Genomic DNA, 21,414 nt, shown 5'->3' on the forward strand with positions numbered 1-21,414 from the left:
CAGGATGGGGTGGCGGGCCGAGCCCCTTTCCTGGGCCTTTCCTTGGTATCTTAGGTCTAGCTGAATGGCTAAGCTGATTAGGCCCTCCAATGACTCCCGCAGATCCCTGGCAGCCAGCTCGTTCTTTATGCGCTCTGAGAACCTGTGCCTGAAGATTGCAGTCAGACTGTCAGTGCCTCACTGAAGTTCAGAGGCCAGGGTGTGGAAGTGCACCGTGTACTCCACCCCCCCCACCCCCCCCTCCACAGACCGAGAAATGTGTCTGATCTGCAGGAGTTAAGATGTCTTAGAAGCCGTGATCAGGTTCATTGAAGATTTGCCAGAATTTTGCAAGAAGTGATTCAAGTCCCCAGGAACAAATCATTTCTTTCTCAGAGAGGCAAGGCCCAGGCCAGGGCAGAGCCATCTAGCAAGGATAGAACATGTCACCTTGAATCGATCAGTGGGAAACAAAGGTACCTGTAAGTCAAACTGCATTCATCATTGATTTAGGAAGCAGTTTCTACATTTTGCTGGATCTCCATTGTAACTTGGTGGTGGAGGCAAGTGCAGGGTGGGAGTTGTATCACAGGTGCTGGAGCAGAAGCCAGAGCAGCCTGGGTGGTATTCAGCTGATTCTGCTCCTGCTGAAGTTGATGTGCTAGTTGGCAATAGCAGAGGTCTGAGGCAAGTCAGCCAAGCTCCTGGAATCAGCAAACTGTGATGGTGGCCTGGATTTGAGCTCTTTGTGCTGTGGTGCGTTGATGCAGCCTTGCAGGCGAACTTAAAAGGCCTAAGCCAGCAGCTGGCGAACTCGCTCTGTAGCAGGACAACCTGGAGCTTCACCTATACCTGCCGCCTCCCTCACAGATTGAGCCCTTGGGTTCTAGCGGCTGGCAGGACTTAGGCGTGGCACGCTGGGATCAAGGCAGGCGGTAGACTAATGGAATCGCAGACAGGCCAAGATCGGGGCAGGCGGCAGACAAGGGAGATCAGGTCCAGGCGGCAGGCAGTCATGGTCAGATCCAAACAAAAAGTCAGAATCCAGAAGTCAGGCTAAGGGTGGACAAAGACACTCAGAAGACACTGGATGAAAAGGGTAGTGCAAGGCTAGATGAAGCAAAGCTGGAGAGACAAGACTGTACGGGGAATCAGAATGCAGGACACAGGAACTTGAAAGCAACATGCATTACTAAGATAGAAGACCATTGCTGAGGCAAGTTAACGTTGCGAGGCCCTTGCTTAAATAGGTCGGACAGCCTGACATCATAGGATGCAACCATATGCGTACATGTGCACCTAAGGGATGGTGGCTGGCAGCGCCCCAGGCTGTACTAGACAGCATTCGGAGCTGGAGACTGTGTGCTGACCGCGGGATGGCTCGGGCCACATTGGGGTTGAGTGAGGAGGCTCGCGGGGCCCTCCCTGTGAGCTGCTGAATGTAACACCAGCTTACAGGTGTAGATGATTACTAGACCAACATTAGGCGAGGGTCAGGGATGTGGAAAAGGTCCCTTGACTTCAGAACTAGCTTTTAGTATTATTTACTTAAACCCACCTGGGGGTCAGAGCTAGGGGGGGTCTTTTCCATTTCCCCGACACTTGCTATTTTAATTACCAAAAATAACGTACGTATGTAGATTTGCCATCTTACATGCGTAATTTTATTCCTGCTAATTATCTGGCCTAAATAATATTAAATGTGTTTATTCTGTAGTACTGACTGGGTGGGTGAATTGGGGGAGTTCAGGCTGAAGAACCAGGAGGGTCTCCATGACCTGGAGAAGGAACGAATAAACTGGAGGACTAATTGATAAAACTGGTAATGTCCTTGACAGGTGCACATTTTAAAATACACCGACTTATGTGTGTTAATACTAATATGTAAGTCCTACTTTATTTTTCCATGTAAAATATGAACTCATATATTTTTAAAATAGGTTGGAAAAATGCATGCATTCAATACACTGATATATGTTCTTTCAATGTATTGCATTTATTTCTGTGCATGTTGCAGAGGAGAGAGACACATATTTTATAAAATGCACACATACAGTATCTTGCAAAAGTATTTGACCTCCTAAAAGTTAAGCAGATCTATATGGATTACAAATGATGTTTCAGTGTTTATTGCAAACAGTATGCTCTTAAATTAAATTTTCAAACTCAGAATTCATTTTTCTCTGCATTTTTTGTAAAATAAAATTAAAAGTGAGGCTTTTCCATCATAAGCTAATGGCATGTTTTGTCTTTTAATTATGATTTTATGAAATTTATTTTGCTATGACTGTTTTTGATATTTTAATTGTTGTACTTCGCCTAGCATGACTGTGTCACTATAGGCGAAACAAATATTTTTAAATAAATAAACTGAAAAACACTGCTTGCATAAGTATTCAACCCCTTCAGACTAGAATTTGATAGAAGCACCTTTTTCTGCAATAACTTCTTTGTCTGTTGGGGTAAGTTTCTACCAGCTTTGCAAACTGTTTGGCAGTGATTTTTTACCCTTCTTCCTGGCAGATTTGCTCCAGGTTGTTCAGGTTAGTTGGATGCCATTTATGGACTGCAGTTTTCAAATAGTGACACAGATTCTTGATTGGATTGAGATCTGGACTTTGACTTGGCCATTGTAGAACATTCAACTTTTTGTTGTTCAACCACTACTGTGTTGCTTTGGCTTTTTGCTTCGGATCATTGTCCTGCTGAAAAGTGAACTTTCTCCCAAGTTTTAGTTTTTAGCAGTCTGAAGCAGGCTGTCTTACAGTATCTCCCTGTATGTTGCACCATCCATTCGTCCTTCAGTTTTAACAAGATGCCCAGTCCACACTGAGGAAAAGCAACCCAACAACATGATGTTGTCACCCCCATACTTTACTTTTGGGATAATGTTTGCTGAGGAATGGGCAGGGTTAGGTTTGCACACCACACATGGCATTTTGAATTTTGGCCAAAAAGCTCCATTTTGGACTCAAGTTACCACAAAACCTTATTCCACATTTTTGCTGGGTCACTTTGATGCTTTCTGGCAAACTCCAGAAGTGCTTTGATGTGTTTTTTCTTCAGTAATGGCTTCTTTCTAGCCACCCTCCCATGCAGGCAGATGTCTTGATATGGTTACTGGTGCACCTCCACTGCAGTCTCAGCCACTGAACTCTGCAGCTCCTTCAAAGTGATTGTTGACTTCGCTGTGGCTTCCCTCACAAATCTCCTCCTTGCTCTGATGCTGAGTTTTGAGACACAGCCTTGTCTAGGCAGTGTCTGGGTGGTATGATGCAGCTTCCACTTCCTCACAATTGATCCAGCAATACTTATTGGGATATTCAAGCACTTGGATATTATTTTGTAGCCTTTTCCTAACTTGTGCATGCCTATAATTTATCTTTAATTTCCTTAGAATGCTCTTTGGTCTTCATTTTCACAGCTTTCCTTCAGATTCACAGTCTACTCAATTGGATCTGGAATTAGGGAATCTTTTATCCAAAAAAGCTGACCTTTTTTAATGATTCACATGTAAAAGCATATTTTTCATCTGGGTAAACTTGGAGCTTCTACAATACAGGGGTTGAATATTTATGCAAGCAGCATTTTTCAGTTTTTAAATTTTTTCTAAGGTATATCTGCATTGTTGCACATTGTATTAAGTTTGATCATGTTGCTTCAGTTTTTAATTTAATTTTACAAAAAATGCAGGGAAATAATGAATTGTGGCTTTGAAAATTTACTTTAAGAGCATAGTGGTTTGCAATAAACATACAGTCTGGCACAATCTGTGTGTCATGTTCAATCCACACAAATATGAAATTTTAAGGGGTAACTTGCGCAGAGCAGCAATTACGCTAAGAATAAAATAATTGAAAAGCTTGCTGGACGGGCTGAATGGACCACTTGGGTCTTTTTCTGCCGACATCTGCTATGTTACTATCCCCTTATCCCATCTGCCATCTTCTATCAAGCCCTGCCTACGCTTTTCCAACAGGGCACCTCCTTTCCCATTTAGGACACCTTGCTCTCTCCCTTCCCTATCAGCCTCCCCCCCCCCCCTCTCTTTTCCAACAGGGCACCCGCCACTCTTTCCATTTTGGTCCCCACCACTTCCCATCAGGCTGTTCTCTCCCCTGGCCAGGAAATAGGCTGCCTGTTGCCCCTTCTACAGTCACTGGCACCTCCTGCCCCCAAACCTGTACTCTCCCTTCACCAGCTCAGGTTCTTCAGCACATTCTGCTCCCTTCTACAGTGCGGCTCCCCTGGTCTTCCTTAGAGTCTGCAATCCCTGGCTTTCTCCTACTCATCAGAGCTGTCCACCAATGAGAGCACCTGGCTGGACTGCCAATCAGCTGCCTGCTCTCCTCGCGCTCCCATGCCTGTGGCTCATCAGCATGCAACTTCTTCTCCTGAGCCTCTTCGGAATTCACTAAATCCCTAGAAGGCCCTGACCACTTGCCACAGCTGGATACTTTCTCTTTGAAAGTTAGCTGGACAGATACAAAAGTACGCATGCTACTAAAAATTGCCTCTTGTTTCTGGCCTGGTGGTAGGGTACAATGTATTTTGCTCTTATAGCTACTATATCCCCTAGGATGATCTCCATTGTGTTTGTTTTTTTGCTGCTCACTTTTTGGTGCTTGCATCTCTTATATTGTAATTTGCACAGTATTGCAGGAAATGCAACTCTGCTGCTGGGGTGGGTGGGAGAGGGATGGGAGGGTAGGGAAATACAAACACACTAACTTCTATTTTTTGCCTGCTTTTCTGACTATTTAATACCAAACACGCACTATTCTCACTACGCAGAACAGCTAGCTCCTCCGTTCCCTCCCCGCTGTCTATCTTGTGGAGTAACCCTGACCTACCAGCACACTTTTTTTTACAAGGCGTAACTTCTCCTTTAGGAATGCCCACGAGATTTGTGCTATGGGGCCATTATTTCAGAGGCGCAAGTTTATGTCTCTTAAGAGATTTTAATAGAACTTGCAAGACAGTGTAGTTAGTGTAGCTGGGTTCAAAAAAGGTTTGGATAAGTTCTTGGAGGAGAAGTCCATTAATGGCTATTAATCAAGTTGACTTAGGGAATAGCCACTGCTATTAATTGCATCAGTAGCATGGGATCTTCTTAGTGTTTGGGTAATTGCCAGGTTCTTGTGGCCTGGTTTGGCCTCTGTTGGAAACAGGATGCTGGGCTTGATGGACCCTTGGTCTGACCCAGCATGGCAATTTCTTATGTTCTTATGTATTCCAATATTTTAATACGTGCAACTGAAAGGATTGCTTACAAAAACCCCATTTAAGAATCTGGGGGCAGAAGTTTAACAGTCTTTGTAAACCTGACTACAAATTCCTTTTCTAACAAAGGTCTAATTCCTAAAATATACTGATCACTAATGGAAGAAGTGGGGTACCCCATGAAGAGAGTTAAGTGCTTGCGGGCTAGAGGCATTGGTCGTGAGGTACCTGACAAACATTGGTCAAAAATATTTCTGAGAATAAATAAAGGCAATTCCCTAGATGTAACTACCCAAGAAAATGGTTACAAATCGTTATGCTACTGGTACTGCATGCGTGATAGGTTAGTTAAAATGGGTTGCCTCCCTCGAGATAGATGTTGGCAGGATTTTGGAGAAAAAGGTTCATTTTTGTTCTTGTTGTAACAAAACACTGATAAATTCCTGGGAAAAATAAAATAAAACCTGAAATGAAGGTCCCTAACTATATATTGTGGAGATCATAACTTTCTATGTTAGAGATTTGTATTGTTATAGTATTCACGTGTATTATGTGATTATTTCTAATTCAGTACCGGTTACGTCTCAATAAGCTCTGTGATAGTTCTGTTTTACCAAATGCCGCATCTTTTACTAGTCCTGATTGTTGTGATTTTTGTTTATTTATTTATTTGTCAATTTTTCTAAACCGTCGTTCAGATAACGATTTACATTTTTTAGTAAAGACATCCATTAATAAAAGCATACATGGAAATAAGAAACTCATAGTCATAAAATGAAATTCATAAAATGATATAAAAGGTATAACATAATAAGAATCTCTTAGTCATAAAATATAATTAATGAAATGAAATAAAGAACAATGGGGTTATAAAACAAGAATGAAAGTTGGATATTAAAAGCTAACCTCAGTTTCTGTTCGTGTAGGCCTTCTCAAACAGCCAAGTTTTAAGATCCTTTTTACACTTCTTGAAACCCACTTGCAACCTCAAGTCTGTAGGTAACGCATTCCATAATTTAGGTCCAGCCAGTGAAATAGCTCTTTCCCTGATTTGGGTAAGGCGGGCAGAGTTTACCGAGGGAATAGATAGAAGGCATTTATTTGCAGACCTTAAATTTCTTTGCGGAGTGTGTAGTCGGACTACCGCATTAATCCAGTCCACTTGCTCACCATAGATCAATTTGTGTATAGTACAAAATGTTTTATATTAAACCTGATATTCAATAGGCAGGCAATGCAAGGATATCAGAATAGGTGTAATGTGATCTTTTTTTCTACTACTTGTTAAAACCCTCGCTGCCGCATGCAACCTCGCACCTCCGCCAGACCGGTGAGACAAGCATATAGAGACAATCTTCAGACCCCACCGATTAAGTCAGCATTAAGTAAAAGAGCTTTCTCCACAGCCGGACCCAAACTTTGGAACTCTCTTCCATCGGACCTCAGACTAGTACAATGCCCAATCACATTTAAAAAAAGATTCAAGACCTGGTTGTTCAACCAAGCTTTCTCCTAACTTTAACATTCTATTAGTACTCCAACCAATGATCCTTTCCATTGGTAACCCCTCCAAGAGAACGCTCTTGCTATTTATCTCTATGCAGTCCAATCTTAAAACCCATGCATTAACCTAACATCTTTCCTAAATTCAGCCTACATTAGGCCCCATTACTTTTTACTTTATATTGTTATCCCCAGTTATTTGTATCCAAGTTCTATCATCCTGTTTACTGTAAGACAACAACTTTTTGTCAAGGTTATTGTTAAAATGTAAACCGACTTGATTAGTAATTCTGTTACTGGAAAATCGGTATATAAAAATGCTAAATAAATAAAATAAATAAATAAATACCTGTAGAGGACAAATAGTAGAGGACGGAAGGCCGAGTAATTCTAAATTACAATAATCTGTGCTTGCGAAAATCAAAGATTGCAAAACTGTTCTAAAATCATTTTGTGACAGTAATGGCTTTAGTCGCTTAAGCATCATAAGCTTGCTATAACCCTCTCTTACTTTATTTGTTATGTGTATTTTAGTTAAGTTCAGGGTCAGTGAAGACTCCTAGGTCTCGTATGTTGTCTGCTACTTTAATCGTAAAGTTATCTTGCAGTATTATTTATTTTGATCTATATTTGAGGTTTTTCTTTCTAAAAGGATTATTTCCGTTTCATCAATATTTAAAATCAGTTTTATCTGTGTAAGTAGTTGCTTAATAATTTTCAAATACATAGATGTAAGTTCAAGTGTATCCTGAACTGGTATGATTATCTGAATACCATCAGCATATATATATAGTGATTGAGGCCTAGTCCGGCTAGTAGGAGACATAGTGGTAACATGTATACGTTGAACAGCGTGGCAGACAGGGCAGATCCCTCTGCTACTCCTTTCTTGAGACCTATGGTGTCTGACAAAGTATTGTTAATTTGCACTTGATAAGAACAATTATTCAAATAAGATGCAAACCATTGTAGTGTGTTTTCATGGAGCCCTATTTCTGAGAGTCTCTGAAGTAATATTGCATGATTCACTGTATCGAATGCTGCCGAAACATCTAACACAATTAATAAATATCTGTGTCCACTCTCAAACCCTCTTAATACTGTGTCTGTCAGAGTTTCAGTGCTAAAGTGTCTCCTGAAACCATAGGGGTAGATTTTAATAGATGCGCGAGCGCGTCCATGTGCGCGTGCTACCTGGCCACGTGCACATGCGCGCGCATGTTATAAAATCAGGGATCAGCGCGTGCAAGGGGGTGCACAATTATCCACCTTGCATGCACCGAGCCCGCGCTGAGCCACGCTGCCTTCTCCTGTTCCCCCCACCCCACCTTCCCTTTCCCTAACTTCTCTGCTCCCCAGCCCTAAGCTAAACCCCACCCCCCCCCCCCCCCCAAAAAAAATTATCCTACCTTGTGCTTGCCTGGGGCATGCGCAAGTTGGGCGCGATCCCCCTGCTCAGCGGCAAATGGCCGCTATGCCGGGAGCCTCTGACCCTGCCCCTTTTTGAAAGCCCCGGGACTTAGATGCATCCCGGAGCTTTATGCGCCGGGCCTTTTTAAAATAGGCCCGGTGACGCGCGTAATGTTTTGAAAATCCGGCCCATTACTGGGCCGGATAAAGAATATTATTTGCTTCTAAATGTTCTGTTAACTGTTTCTGTACCACTTTTTCAATTAGTTTGGAGAGGAAAGATAAGTTTGATATCGGTCTATAATTGTTTAGCACATTTGAATCCAGTTTTTTTTTCTTTAGAATAGGCCCGATAATTGCTTCTTTCAATATTTCAGGTAGATGACCATCTTTTAAGGATCTATTAATAATGAGTGTAATACATGGAGCAATTGTATGTGCTATGGGTTTCAGTGCTGTAACGGGAATAGAATCAATTGGGTGGTTTGCTGGGTTTAATTGCTTTATCAAACATTCAGCCTCCCCTACTGTTTCTTCAAAATCTGACCATTTCATGAGTTCTTTCGAATACATGCTTATTTCTTGCTTTGGTATGCCATCTACGCTAGCTATTAAATGAACTATTTGTTTTTAAAGAAAAGTGCCATATCATTGCATCTGTTTTCGCTAAAATCAGAGTTTTGCAGCGTATTATTAGTTAATCTGTTTACAATATTGAAAATAGTTTTTGGATTGTGAGAAAAACTTTTTAGACTTCTTACTATAGTAGTCTTTTTTTTTAGTACTATTTATAAGATTTTTGTAATAAGCAAAAAACGAATGATAATTACTTAGGGTTTCCACAGATTTGTTATTTCTCCAAGCTTTCTCTGTTTTTCTTAGCAGTTTTTTTGCTTCCTTGATTTGATTGTTATACCACGGGTTTTGGGTTTTTTTTGTTCCTGTTATGCATTTAGTTTTTATCAGATTTAAGCTATCAGTGACAGCCGATGTAATTTTAAGCCAGGAATGTACGGCATTTGTCCCATTCGAAAGATCAACCTTGTCGGCATTTTCATTAAGCTCCCTTTGCAGGTCCTCAGTTTTAAAATGGGGGACAGTATTTAAAAGTGAGCGGCCGACTGGGGCTCCGAACAGTTTCTGATTTAAAAGTTATACTGGTTTGAATTAAAAAAACGATCTGCCCATGGTACTGGGGAATATTTAATTGTTGAAGCAATAACTTTTTCTGAATTTGTAAAAATGTAATCTAATGAATGTCCTGCTTTATGTGTTGCTTCAGTAGTGAATAAATCATAACTGAGTGCTGACAGTGCCTCAATGAGGGTATTACATAGAATTCTTCCATTTTATGTTTACTGTACTTAACATTGAGTATTATAAAGTATTTTTGAGTTAAAGAAGAAAAAAAGAAAGGTACCAGCAGAAAATGCCGGCGCAAACGTCCACCTATGAATCTTTCTACATGTGGCAAGTTTCAAAGTGAAAGTAGGCAGGGATTTTCCTTTTAAACTTGTGACAAAGTCCACCGGTAACCCGTGCCCGTCCACTTTGTCCAACATGCACAGTTTGAAAATTGCCTCATCTGTGTTTCTGGCAGCTGCTCTCTGTTAATTAGTCTGTTTTTAGGGTCGTAAAGATGAGCAGAAGAATTGAAAGCACCGTTCCACTCGGATGCAGCTGAAGGCAGAGTCTCAAACATAAGCAAAAGTTCACTTCCTTAATTAGGAGACCTTTATACAACATTCACCATAATCTTTGACCTTGAAAAGCTAATGTTTACCTCACTGCTTAAGAACGCAGAGCAGGGAGCACGGTCTTTATTGATGTATTGTGTAACTTTGTCTAATTTTTTTTACAAGGATGGAGAGACTTGTCACCTGCTTCTATCGAAGGCCGGATGCCCTCTCAAGATTGATTTGCTTTCCCTGGGGTGGAGGTGGATCTCTCTATTATGCCCACTGGGGCAAATATTTTGATAGCTCAACAGAAGGTTAGTAGCTTTTTGTTTTGTACAACTATTCAGACCTGTGAAAACTGCTAAGAAGTACTAATATGTTATTAATAAGCCAAAACAAAGAAGGTCAGACAGACAGATAGATACACAGGGCAATCCCTGATGGAGAGAGCCAGCAGAAAGGAACCCAGGCTTGCTAGATAGGAAAAGGTCATTTGGGGTTAGGATAAGCCAGCTCCAGTTTTGCCTTGTAATCGGGCCGATACAGTACAGTGCGCTCCGACGGAGTGCACTGTTAATCTGCCATTGGACGCACGTTTTCCCTTACCCCTTATTCAGTAAGGGGTGGAAAACGTGTGTCCAACCCGCCGAGCCTAATAGCGCCCTCAACATGCAAATGCATGTTGATGGCCCTATTAGGTATTCGCGCGCGATTCAGTAAGTAAAATGTGCAGCCAAGCCACACGTTTTACTTTCAGAAATTAGCGTCTACCCAAAGGTAGGCGCTAGTTTCTGCCGGCACCGGGAAAGTGCACAGAAAAGCAGTAAAAACTGCTTTTCTGTGCACCCTCCGACTTAATATCATGGCGATATTAATATCATGGCGATATTAAGTCGGAGATCCCGAAGGGTAAAAAAAGTAAAGAAAAAAAAATTTTGAAGTCGGCGGGCGGCTATCCGGTCGAAAACCGGATGCTCAATTTTGCCGGCATCCAGTTTCCGAGCCCGTGGCTGGCAGTGGGCTTGAGAACTGACGCCGACAAAATTGAGCGTCGGCTGTCAAACCTGCTGATAGCCGCCGCCGCTCTGGGCCAAAAGGAGGCGCTAGGGACGCGCTAGTGTCCCTAGCGCCTCCTTTTGCCCGTTTCTACCGCCGGACGTAATTTAAATATTGAATCACGCCATGGTGAGACCGCACCTTGAGTACTGTGTACAATTCTGATCACCACATCTCAAAAAAGATATAGTTGCACTGGAGAAGGTACAGAGAAAGGCAACCAAAATGATACAGGGGATGGAACAGCTCTCCTATAAGGAAAGGTTAAAAGAGGTTAGTGCAGTCAGCTTGGAGAAGAGACACCTGGGGGGGGGGGGGGGGGATATGATAGAGATCTTTAAAATCATGAGAGGTCTAGAATGGGTAGATGTGAATTGGTTATTTACTCTTTCGGATAATAGAAGGACTAGGGGGCACGCCATGAAGTTAGCAAGTAGCACATTTAAAACTAATCTGAGAAAATTCTTTTTCACTCAATGCACAATTAAACTCGAATTTGTTGCCAAAGGATGTGGTTAGTGCAGCTGGTTTTAAAAAAGGTTTGTCCATTGACTGCTATTGATCAGGTTGACTTGAGGAATAGCCACTGCTATTGCTGGCATCAGTAGCGTGGGATCTACTTAGTGTTCGTGTACTTGCCAGGTACTTGTAGCCTGGATTGGCCACTTTTGGAAACAGGATGTGCTTAGCTCCCACTATTTTTATTGGTAAACACCAGGGCGCCCTGCTCTGGTCAGAAAGAGGAATCCTAAAAAACGCATGTTCCACAACTGCACACGAAGAAAACGTACCGTTTACCAAAAAACAAAGTTCCTTGATGTATTTTAGGAAAGCAGTTTGTAATGCTGTTAACGCCACATTTTGAGAAAGCTAGAAGGGTAAGGAGAGAGGTAAAACATGGATTCGGTAGAATCAGTCTTCTCAACAAAACACGCTGCGCAAAGGCAGAAAGGAATCACTGACCTTTCAGCCAGTGTCCTTTAGCTCATCATCGCAGAACCAATTAACTGAGGAAGAGAAGGGGGGAGTGGGGTAGTACCGGATGGGAAACTAACAAAAATCAAAGTCCTAAATACCGTATATAACTGTAAATTATATGCTAGGGGAAGTGGTGGCAGGCAAAGGACGCAGTTTACTGTACATTCAGGGATGGATTTTTGGATGGTGTTCTGTGTGGTAATCGCGTGCTCTGCCCAGACTCGGGAGCCCACCAAGGACCTGAAGAAAGTTTCACCCACAACCGGATGTTCTCCAGCCCGCCTTGCCTTTCTGATCCATCTGATGGTAGTCTTGGCCTCCGCCAGAAGATAGTTAATGAGGCGGGCCCGGTTGCGTGCTTCTGGGGCCCTAGGTATGGTGTGCCCATAGATTAAGAGGTGAGAGGAGAAGGACAACCAAAAACATATAAACAAATTTTGCAAAAGGTGAGGAAGGGGATTAGGCAAAGACAAGACCAATAGATATGTACCAGAGACTCCCTCTCTTGGCAGAAGGGGCAGGCTGCGGAGCCGGTGATGACTTGTAGGACACTCCCTGTAAATATGACCCCACACACTACCCTCCACACTAAGTCTGCATTCTTCCTGGAGGTGGGATAGGCATAATATGCTCTCCAACATGGTCCTCTCTCCCCCCCACATTGCGCTTCTCCACACAGTGTGTGGGTGGGAGGCAAGCCTCAGGAAGTGAATCGTGTACCATTGAGAGGTACATCGCCCTCCTGTCCATAGCCTCAAAGTTGGCTGTGGAAAGAGAATGCAGCCGGCTGAGGCTTTTGGCTGGAGGGGGGCGAGCCTATACTCAGGGCCTATACTCAGGTCTAGAGGAGGGGGGATGGAAAACTGGCAGACTGGCAGGACCTCTGGCCTGCAGACCCCTCCCAGACAGAGTGGACAAGCAACTGGGTGCCCTAGCCTGGATAGCCTTGAGGACTGCAGCGGCAGGCACGGGGTTTCTTATGCCCATCCGCCACACCAACATGCATGGCGGCACCCAAGTAGATTGGTCTCTATCAGGAGGTGACCAACCTTTGAGGTTCCGTTTGAGGGCAGCTGACAGCATACCGTAGGGGACTCCAAATTCCCCATACCCAGAGTGGGGTTGTGGAGAAGAAGTTCTTCCAGGTTGTCCTCCGTGGGGACTGCCGGCTTCCTCTTCATGGAAACCATGCTCCAAAACGTTACAATGTCTCGATAGGAAGATGGCAGCGACAAGAGGCCGCTTTCGTATCCTCTCACCCTTATTACAAATAGCTGCCAATCATAGTGCAGCCAGCTCACCTGGCGAAAGAAAAAAGCTGCCAGGGGACGCCATGTGGGTAGTGGGTCTACATATAGAAATCTCTGCAGGGCCTGTAAGCAGAAGGTGTGTTCTTGGCTCTTGAGACACACAAGGCCCTTTCCGCCCTTTTCCATAGGAAGAGACAGGGTGCCTGCACAGACCCAGTGTCTCTTGCTGGCTCAGAAGAAATCCAGCAATTTTCTCTGGGTCTGGGCAAGAAACTTCACGGGGGGACTGAGGGCAGTCAGCCTGTACCACAGCATGCTGGACATCAACTGATTCGCCACTAAGACCCTTCCACAGTATACCAGTCATAGCATCCCCGCCCATGGCCTCAGGCGAGCCTTAACCTTTTCATCTAGTTCTTGCCAGACAGGGTGATGTGAAGTCCAGGTTCCTGAAGCACTAAACCAGAAAGTTTCCTGCACAGGAAGGACTCGATGGCCAGCGCGTACAGTTGCCCGGACTGTGGACAGCCCTGACGTACTCCCCTTCTAAATGCCAGAGACACAGTTAGAGACCAATATACCTTGACGAGGCACTCTGCAGACACCTACAGGAGACTGAGAAGGAAGAAAAATGGCTTTTAAATCTTAGCCAAGGACTTAGCTTTTGCAAGCTTTAGTTGGTGTAGTCAAGGGGGAAAGCGGTTCCTAACAAAATTTAAAAAAACAGCTTGGGGTGGGAGAGGGGAAATCTCACACACTGCCACACACTCGGGCAAGGATTAGGCTCTCTCTAATTAAGGAGAGGAAAAAAAGTTAGAAAAACTAAAACAGGTAGGAAGGGGGAAACCAAGTGGGCGAAGGGAAGGGATTAACATGCAAACTAAAAAAAAAAACTGTGAAGGGGAAAACAAACAAATTTAAACTATGAAAAGGGGTTCCTGCTCCTAAAATAAACCCTTAGCTTCTTGCTGCTGCTCTCCCCAGGTTCAAGCCCCACCCACAGCCTGCACTTTTCCAGAAGGTGGAAGACAATTAGACCAAACCCTTTCCTTCTGAAGAACTGCAGGAACCTTGCAGGTGAAAATGGCTTCCCGGGAGGGAAAGGCTAGCTGCTCTGCCAGGCAAGGGAGTCCAGCAGACTCCCTCTTGCAATTTCTGGAGCACAGCACAGCTCTAGGTTCCCAGTGGCTCCACCAAGCTCTGTAGCAGTGGACCTCTTGGTCCCACCCCCTCCCTGACAACATGGCTGAGCCAGAAACCTAGAGAGGTGCAGAGGAGAAGGTGGAATAACAGACAGGGTAGGAGAGGAGAGAGAAACACATGATGGGGGAGCATGGAAAGTTTGAGATACAGAGAGGGGGGAGCATGGAGGGAGAGAATGGGTCACAAGGTCCCAGAGGCAGCTGTCAGGGAAGTTACTCTATAGGCTGTACCTTCCTTTCTCAGCTCTCACTCTGGACCCACGCCTTGTCCCCATGGCAACTTGGAGTTTATCTGGTGTTAAACACATTAAATGTACTGCAGTAACCCCCTCCCCTTCTCTGCCCATGCCTGTACCCTAGCCCCCTGATGAGGTGCATTAGTGGCCCCTGGGCCTGTCCCTCCTGACAGCCCTGGCTCCACTCTCTTTCCCCCTCTTACTGCCCAGCATACTTCTGAGATTGTGTGTATGAGAGAATGAATGTGTATGAGAGAGGAGAGACAGGAGAAAATTTGTGACCCTCATCACCTCCTACAAGGATACACTCTTTAGGCAGTTCACTGGCAGGATCTAAAATTTATGGAAACGAGGGGTATATCCTTCCATTCCCCCTCCCCCCCTTCCCCACCTCAGGTCCTCAAGTGTCCAGTCATGGTCTGTGGAAAAGTTGGCAACCCTATCTCTGCATTGGGGGCGGTAATACCGAATGCCCTCATTAAAATAGAGTTTCCATGAAAGGGCGCTAACTTAAACGCACATTGTTGTGCCCAAGATTCCTTGCTGCAGTGGCAGTAAAATATATGCACAAAAAATGTGTACCTAATTGAGAGCTACACTGTGCGCTGTGCTGAGGGCACCTTATTGCATCAGCCTTTTAGTCTGGTTTAATAAAGCTTTTTTTATTGTACCTAGTTCATGTTATTAACCAAGCAAGTTTAAGTACATCTTATATCTCAGGAAGAATGTATAACAGAGGCAGGGAAGCAAGATTCTGCTATTTCTCCTTCACCAGCTGTGAGCAAGTTGGATTCCCATAATTTAACCTTTTTTTTTTTTGTTTACACTTTGCTCCAAGTAGGTGGAACACTGTCCCGCATGATACCTGGCCTTTAGAAAAAGACTGAAAGCCTGAGTCTGTCTACTTCAATTTAGTCTGTCTCCACCTGCTGGAAGGAAGAACATATCTCATGATCTGGGCTACTATGATGGGACTAGAAAAAAAAATTAAGTCAAATTTTCTTTTCTTTTTTTTTTTTTAACCAGAATTAAACAGTTAGATTGCTTTCTTAGGACTTTGCTGGTCCATAAAGTCTTCAATATCTGACTGTACAATATCTGAACTGGGCCTGCAACTGTATTAAGAGGAGATCAAAAACTTACATGTATTCTAAATGCAGACATTGTTAAGAGAGATTTCTGTGTTTCAAGTGGGGAAAAATAGTTGCTGACCATTTTTTTCACCAGATGCATTTAATTGGTTTTTGCCTTTTGGATTTTAATGGGGAATAGTGTTAGAGAAACAAGTGGGATGCAATGGTTGCACATGACGGTGCTGTCTTCTCTTCCCACAGTCTACTCCATCAGGCTTCCTGGAAGAGAATCTCGTTCTCAGGAATCTTTTGCACAAGATATGGACCAGATTGTTAATGAAATTATCAATGTACTGCTACCAAAGCTACAGGAAAAACCTTTTGCATTTTTTGGTCACAGGTAAAATACAAAATGTGTCTTTTCACAGATAACTCTTCAATTTAATCTGCTAATAAAATGAAATAGTTTGTGTGCATATGCTGTAGAATCAGGCCTCAGATTTTGATTAAGATTAGATATCTGTACTGAATTGTGAATGTATGTGATTAAATTAGTGATAGAATAAGTGCCTGTAGAGATGAATAAATAATAATAGCTTGGAATGTGGCATGAAGGTGTGTGTTATAATGAGCCATGGTGCAGGGGAAGACATATCTGTGTTAGCTCAGTATGGGAAGAAAGTCACACTGGGCAGAGGCTGTGGGGTGCAGCGATTCCAGGCTGAGGGAAACTCTGGGCCTTACCAGGTTTGTGTGGAGGAGAAAAGGGGTTGAGTTGCAGGTGATTTGACTGCTCAAGGTGGAGGCTGGTTGCATTGTGGTGCACGCTATTTGCTCATTTCCTGCCGGCAGGTTGCCTTCCATAGTAGGTACAGTGGCCATTTTTGAAACACCACTGATAGAAAGGAACTAGAACCTCTCTCTCTCTCAGTACCAGTCGTCATCCCAGTCCCATTAGCCCTTAATCTTGGAGTCCTCTTCAACTCCTCTCTCTCATTCTCTACGCATATCCAAAACACTACTAAAACATTCTCACTCTTTCTTTATAACATTGCCAAAATCCGTTCTTTCCTTTCTGAACATACTGCCAGAACCCTTATCGACTCTTTCATCTTCTCCAGCTTAGACTATTGCAACCTGTTCCTCATAGGTCTCTCGGCAAGCCTTCTCTCTCCACTGCAATCTGTCCTAAATCAGCTGCATGACTTATCTTTCGCCAAAGTCGCTATCCCTTACACAACCGCTCATCTGTTCATGTTACGCCCCTGCCCGCGGCTTCTCCGTGGACAGGGCCTCACCTTTTCCAGCGGCCCGGTTTGCCACCGAGCTGCGTTGCCTCCCTTCTTTGCGGCCTGCTGCCGCTGGCTGTTTCTCCCCTCCTGCGTGGCTGAGGCCGTGCCACCGACGCCTCTTGAGGGGAATTCCCCCCTGCTGGGAACCTCTTCTTCGTGGCCTGTGCTGCCGCCAGGAAATCCTCCTTCTTCGCGGCTAGGATGCCGCCGGAGCCTCCTCTCCATCAAGGGAATCCCCTCACGGGGATTCCCCTTTGCCGTGGCCCGAGTGCTGTCGCCGAGACTTCTCTTCAGTGGCAGGAGCCACTGCCTGACGTCCTCAGGCCTTCTTTGTCTCTTCGACGTTGCTGCAGGCCTTGGCTCCGCCCCCTGTGCTCCAGGGCTCCCTCTAGGGGCTGGCCGCTCGACTCTTCTCTTCTTTTAAAGGGCCATGGCAGGAAGTTCTTCTTCAGCCCTCCCAGATGTCTTCAGGGCTCTTCCTGGTCCTGCCCTATAAAAAGGCACTGCTTCATTCCTTCAGTGCCTTCGGCTGGAGTAACACCCTCCAGGAACAAACACCCTCCAGAGTCCATCCTCGGAGTTCCACTGTTCCAACATGGTTATCTTCAAGCTCCTGTCTAGAAGACTTCATCTTCAAGTCTTCTCTCTTCATGATGTCTTCTTTGTGATGTCTTCATCCAACGACCAGGTCTTCCCTGTCATCAACCTTCTTCGTGGTATGTTCCAGTCTCAGGCTTCCCTTCCACAAGCCTCGGGATCCCTTGTCTATTCGTAGATGTCCCTGACGCTCCGATGTCTCGATGTCCTGACATCCCATAGTCTGGCTATTGCAAGTCCCAGATGTCTTGGCGTCCTGACATCCTTCATCAGATGTTCGCCCGTCTTCTTCTTCTACAAAGACTTCCAGATCCTACCCTAAGCAGAGACCCATTCATGCTGTTGTCCATCTCTTCAGATGTCCAGGTTCCCTGATGTCAAGATGGCTTCTCTGATGTACTGCCCTCCGCTTTCCTCTCTCTTCACTACGCCTCTTTATCCTGGAGACCACATCAGCAGATCTTGGCGCTCCCCAGACTCTCGCATCGTTCTACGCTTGATAGATTGGAATCTCTCAGTTGGATTTCGTCAAGTGCTGCCCGACTCCTCTCCGTCTGGTGCTCCTCCCGCTCCTAGCGTGGTCCGCGACCAGCCTCCGGGTTGTGTAGGGCACGCAGCGGACAAGGTGGTCCACGACCAGTCTTTGGGCTGTGAAGGGTGCCTTGAGGGATAGCACTCCCTAACTTCAAGAGACTCGTCTCTACTCTACTTCAAGAGTCTCGTCTCTTCTTCATACCCAAGCATGTCCCTCTTCATCATCTCCAAGAGTCTCATCTTGTCTTTGTCTTCAAGAGTACACCTTCTCTTCATCCATGTCCAGGAGTCCTCATCTAGTCCAAGTTCCAGGAATTCTCCTTCTTCTATGAACTCTGACTCTTAGCTCTCTGGACCAGGAGTCCCCTGTTCCGGTTCCATTCTTCATGAGTCCGAACTGTGTCCAAGCTCGCACTTGCTCTCCTATCCTCGAGGTATCTTGGGGCTCCTCTCTGAGTTATCTCGTGGACCAGGGGCTCACACTCACACAGGAGCAAGCAATCACACTTCTATGCCCTTCCCAGGGCTTTCCCGTATGCATTCACCACGGAATACGCAGCCACAAGGCGTGTACGCAACAGTTCATACTCTGATCACTCCAGATAAGTGGGTTTTGCATCCCTACCAACAGATAGAGGCAGAGAACAAAAACTTTGAGGCAATGCTACATATCTGAGAGTGCCACCTGCATCCCCTCAGTATTTCTCTGTCTCCCGCAGATGGAAGAGGTGCAAACCTGCAGTCTGACAAATAAAAAGTAAGAGAGAATTTAGTGTTAGCTGAACATCAGAGATTGGACTGAAGTTCCCTGAGGTGTTAGATACCTTTGTGGACCATCTCACAGGTGGAGCCGGGTGACCAGGGGGTTGGTAACCCCTATCTGTCTGTTGCCCACTGCTTCTGGAGGCCCTGATAGCCAGGGGACTGGCTTCCTCATTGCCTCCAAGATCCCCCTCAAGCTGTCATTCCCAGACAGGGAAGTATTCCTGTTTGGTTTCTTGTTATTTTCTATTATGTTAAAAAAAAAAATGATTAGGTGAAGCCAGGAATTTCAGGCTTGGCGGGGCACTTTCAACAGCGGGGACTGTTGGCACCAATAGCAGGAAATGAGTTGGGAGCCCGCCTTTTCTTTCTACCGCCAAGGGATCCTGGGGTTTGGAGGAGGTTTCCCACGCGCCATTTGGAGTGGCGCAGCCGTGTGGCTTGACTTGCTGACCGCATGTGCGGCCTGTTCTTTTTGATCGGGACGCACCGGTTTAAATTTTTCCCCTTAGTGCTGCCACTTGTGCCTCATGGGGAATGGCGCTGGAACTGCACATGGTAGCATGTAGTGCGTACGGCCTCTGGTCTGCAAGATTCAATACATACTCCCTCTGTACTGCGAGCACAGCTGGTGAAAGAAGAGCCCCTAGATCATCGGGGGGCCACGGCTGCAGTCGCAAAGGGATTGAATTTGACAGCCAGGCTGGCGAAGGATTGCAGAGGTCCACGGCTGTCAGGGAGGCAATGGATTGCCCTCCTTCTCTCTCATCTGTGGATCAGGTGCCTGCAGAGGATCAGGATAGAGGAGGGGGGAGTCTGATGGTTAGTATACCCAATCAGAGTACCGAGGATCTGGAGGAGGTTTCTCCAAAGTTTGTCCTGCTCGTGCATAAGGCCTTTCTAGCATGAAAGGGAACAGGGGAAAAGCGTCCCAGAGAGGCCCCCATGTCACTCTGTTAAGAGGCTGAAGATGGTGTCTTCAGGAGGCTTTGGGGATCTTTTAAGGCATCTGGGTCTCGTTCGCACAGGGGCCAAGAGCAATACCAGGGATTTGGATGACTCTGATGACTTGCTGGAGGATCCTGCAGACACTCAAGGGAGTGGACCCAGATGTGTGTGCAGATGTGAACCCAAATGCTGATCCTGATGTGAATAAGGATGACCCTGATCTGGATGAGTTACCTGTGATGGGGGGGGGGGATGACCCTAGAGTGCTCCACCTGTTCAAGAAGAAGGCTTTGTGTCCCCTCATTCCCCAGGTTTTGGAGGAGCTAGGGGTTAAGGTGGCTCTGGAGGCGTCTGAAAATGAAGGGGTGAACCTGGTCCTGGATGGCCTGTGTGGTCCCCCTAGTGCCTTCCCACAGCTTAAGAAGATCTGTAAGCTGGTAAACCAGGAATGGGACTTCCCAGAGGCGGGCTTGAATGTCGGACAGGCAATGACGAAGCTGTACCTGTTGAAGGAAGAGACTCTGGATCTCATAAGGGTTCCTAAAGTGAATGTGGCGGTGTCCGCCATTACTAAAAAGACGATTCCAGTGGTGGGTTCAGCTGCTCTGAAGGATGTTCAGGACCGTAAACTGGGCGGCGATTTGTGGCAGTATGATGCAGAAGGTTTGTTTGTGCTGGGTTCAGAAAGCTCAGGAACAGGCCTCAACTGGGGCATTTAGCGCCATGCAGTCTGTGCAGCTGGAAGCTGGAGTGGCTTATGTAGCAGATGTGCTATATGACTTGGTGTGTAATTTGGCCAGGAGTATGGTCTTGGCGGTGGCTGCCTGCAGACTTTTATGGTTGCGCAATTGGTCGTCTGACATGTGGTCCAAGTCTCAGTTGTGTAATTTCCCCTTTAAAGGGAAGCTCTTGTTTGGGGAGGATTTGGATCAGTTGATGAAGACTCTGGGGGAGTCAAAAGGAAATAAGTTGCCTGAAGATAAGAGGGGCACAAGAAGGTTTTCCCTCCCTGGTCCTATTTTCAGGATAAGTGGCAGTTCCATTCAGGCAAGACTTCCTCGGGTTCGGGGTCGAAGCAGTCTTGGGTAGACAACAGCCCCTTTCGGAGTACCTGCAGATTCTCCAGGGATGTCGCCGGTCAGGGGACTGGAGGAGGAAAGTCAGCACAATGAAGCCAGGTGCGCCCATCCCTGTGTGGAAGCAGTAGGAGGCAGGTTGTCCCGCTTTTACAAGGAGTGGGCCAAGATTACAACGGAACAGTGGGTCCTGGGGGTGGTAACTACGCATTAAAATTTTGCACCCTGTCAGGGAGGACTTTCTAGAGTCCCACTGCTTGTCTCGAAGCAAACTGGAAGCAGTAAAGTTACAGAGCTTACAAAAGTTAGACGACATATTTCCAGTCCTGTTGGCAAAGCAAGGATAAGGGAGGTACTCCATTATTTTCTGGTTCCCATAAAGAAAGCCACCTTCCAGCCTATTCTGGATTTGCAAAAGGTGAATGTAGCCTTGCGGGTTTCGCATTTTCGTATGGAAACGTTGTGCACAGATATAGCAACTGTCTGCAGAGGAGAGTTCTTGGTGTCATTGGACCTGACGAAGGCCTACCTTCATATTCCCATTTGAAGGGTTTCTACTGTTCATGGTGCTGGGTTAAAATTTTCAGTTTCGGGCTCTCCTCTTTGGTTTAGCCAC

General features: G+C 45.4%; 1 protein-coding gene across 3 annotated transcripts in view; it reads left to right on the plus strand.

The window, feature by feature from the left end:
• LOC115084226 (S-acyl fatty acid synthase thioesterase, medium chain-like) overlaps window positions 1–21,414 on the plus strand; it is a 50,364-nt gene that overhangs the window by 16,239 nt on the left and 12,711 nt on the right. For all 3 annotated transcript variants that reach the window (XM_029588809.1, XM_029588811.1, XM_029588810.1), the window contains exons 2-3: window positions 9,978–10,108; window positions 15,851–15,989. In XM_029588809.1, the coding sequence (XP_029444669.1) occupies window positions 9,979–10,108; window positions 15,851–15,989 (269 nt within the window). In that variant the 5' untranslated portion in view covers window position 9,978. The remainder of the gene's footprint in view (window positions 1–9,977; window positions 10,109–15,850; window positions 15,990–21,414) is intronic.

Source organism: Rhinatrema bivittatum, chromosome 2 (assembly GCF_901001135.1).
Source record: "Rhinatrema bivittatum chromosome 2, aRhiBiv1.1, whole genome shotgun sequence".
In the NCBI taxonomy this organism is placed as follows: Eukaryota; Metazoa; Chordata; class Amphibia; order Gymnophiona; family Rhinatrematidae; genus Rhinatrema; species Rhinatrema bivittatum.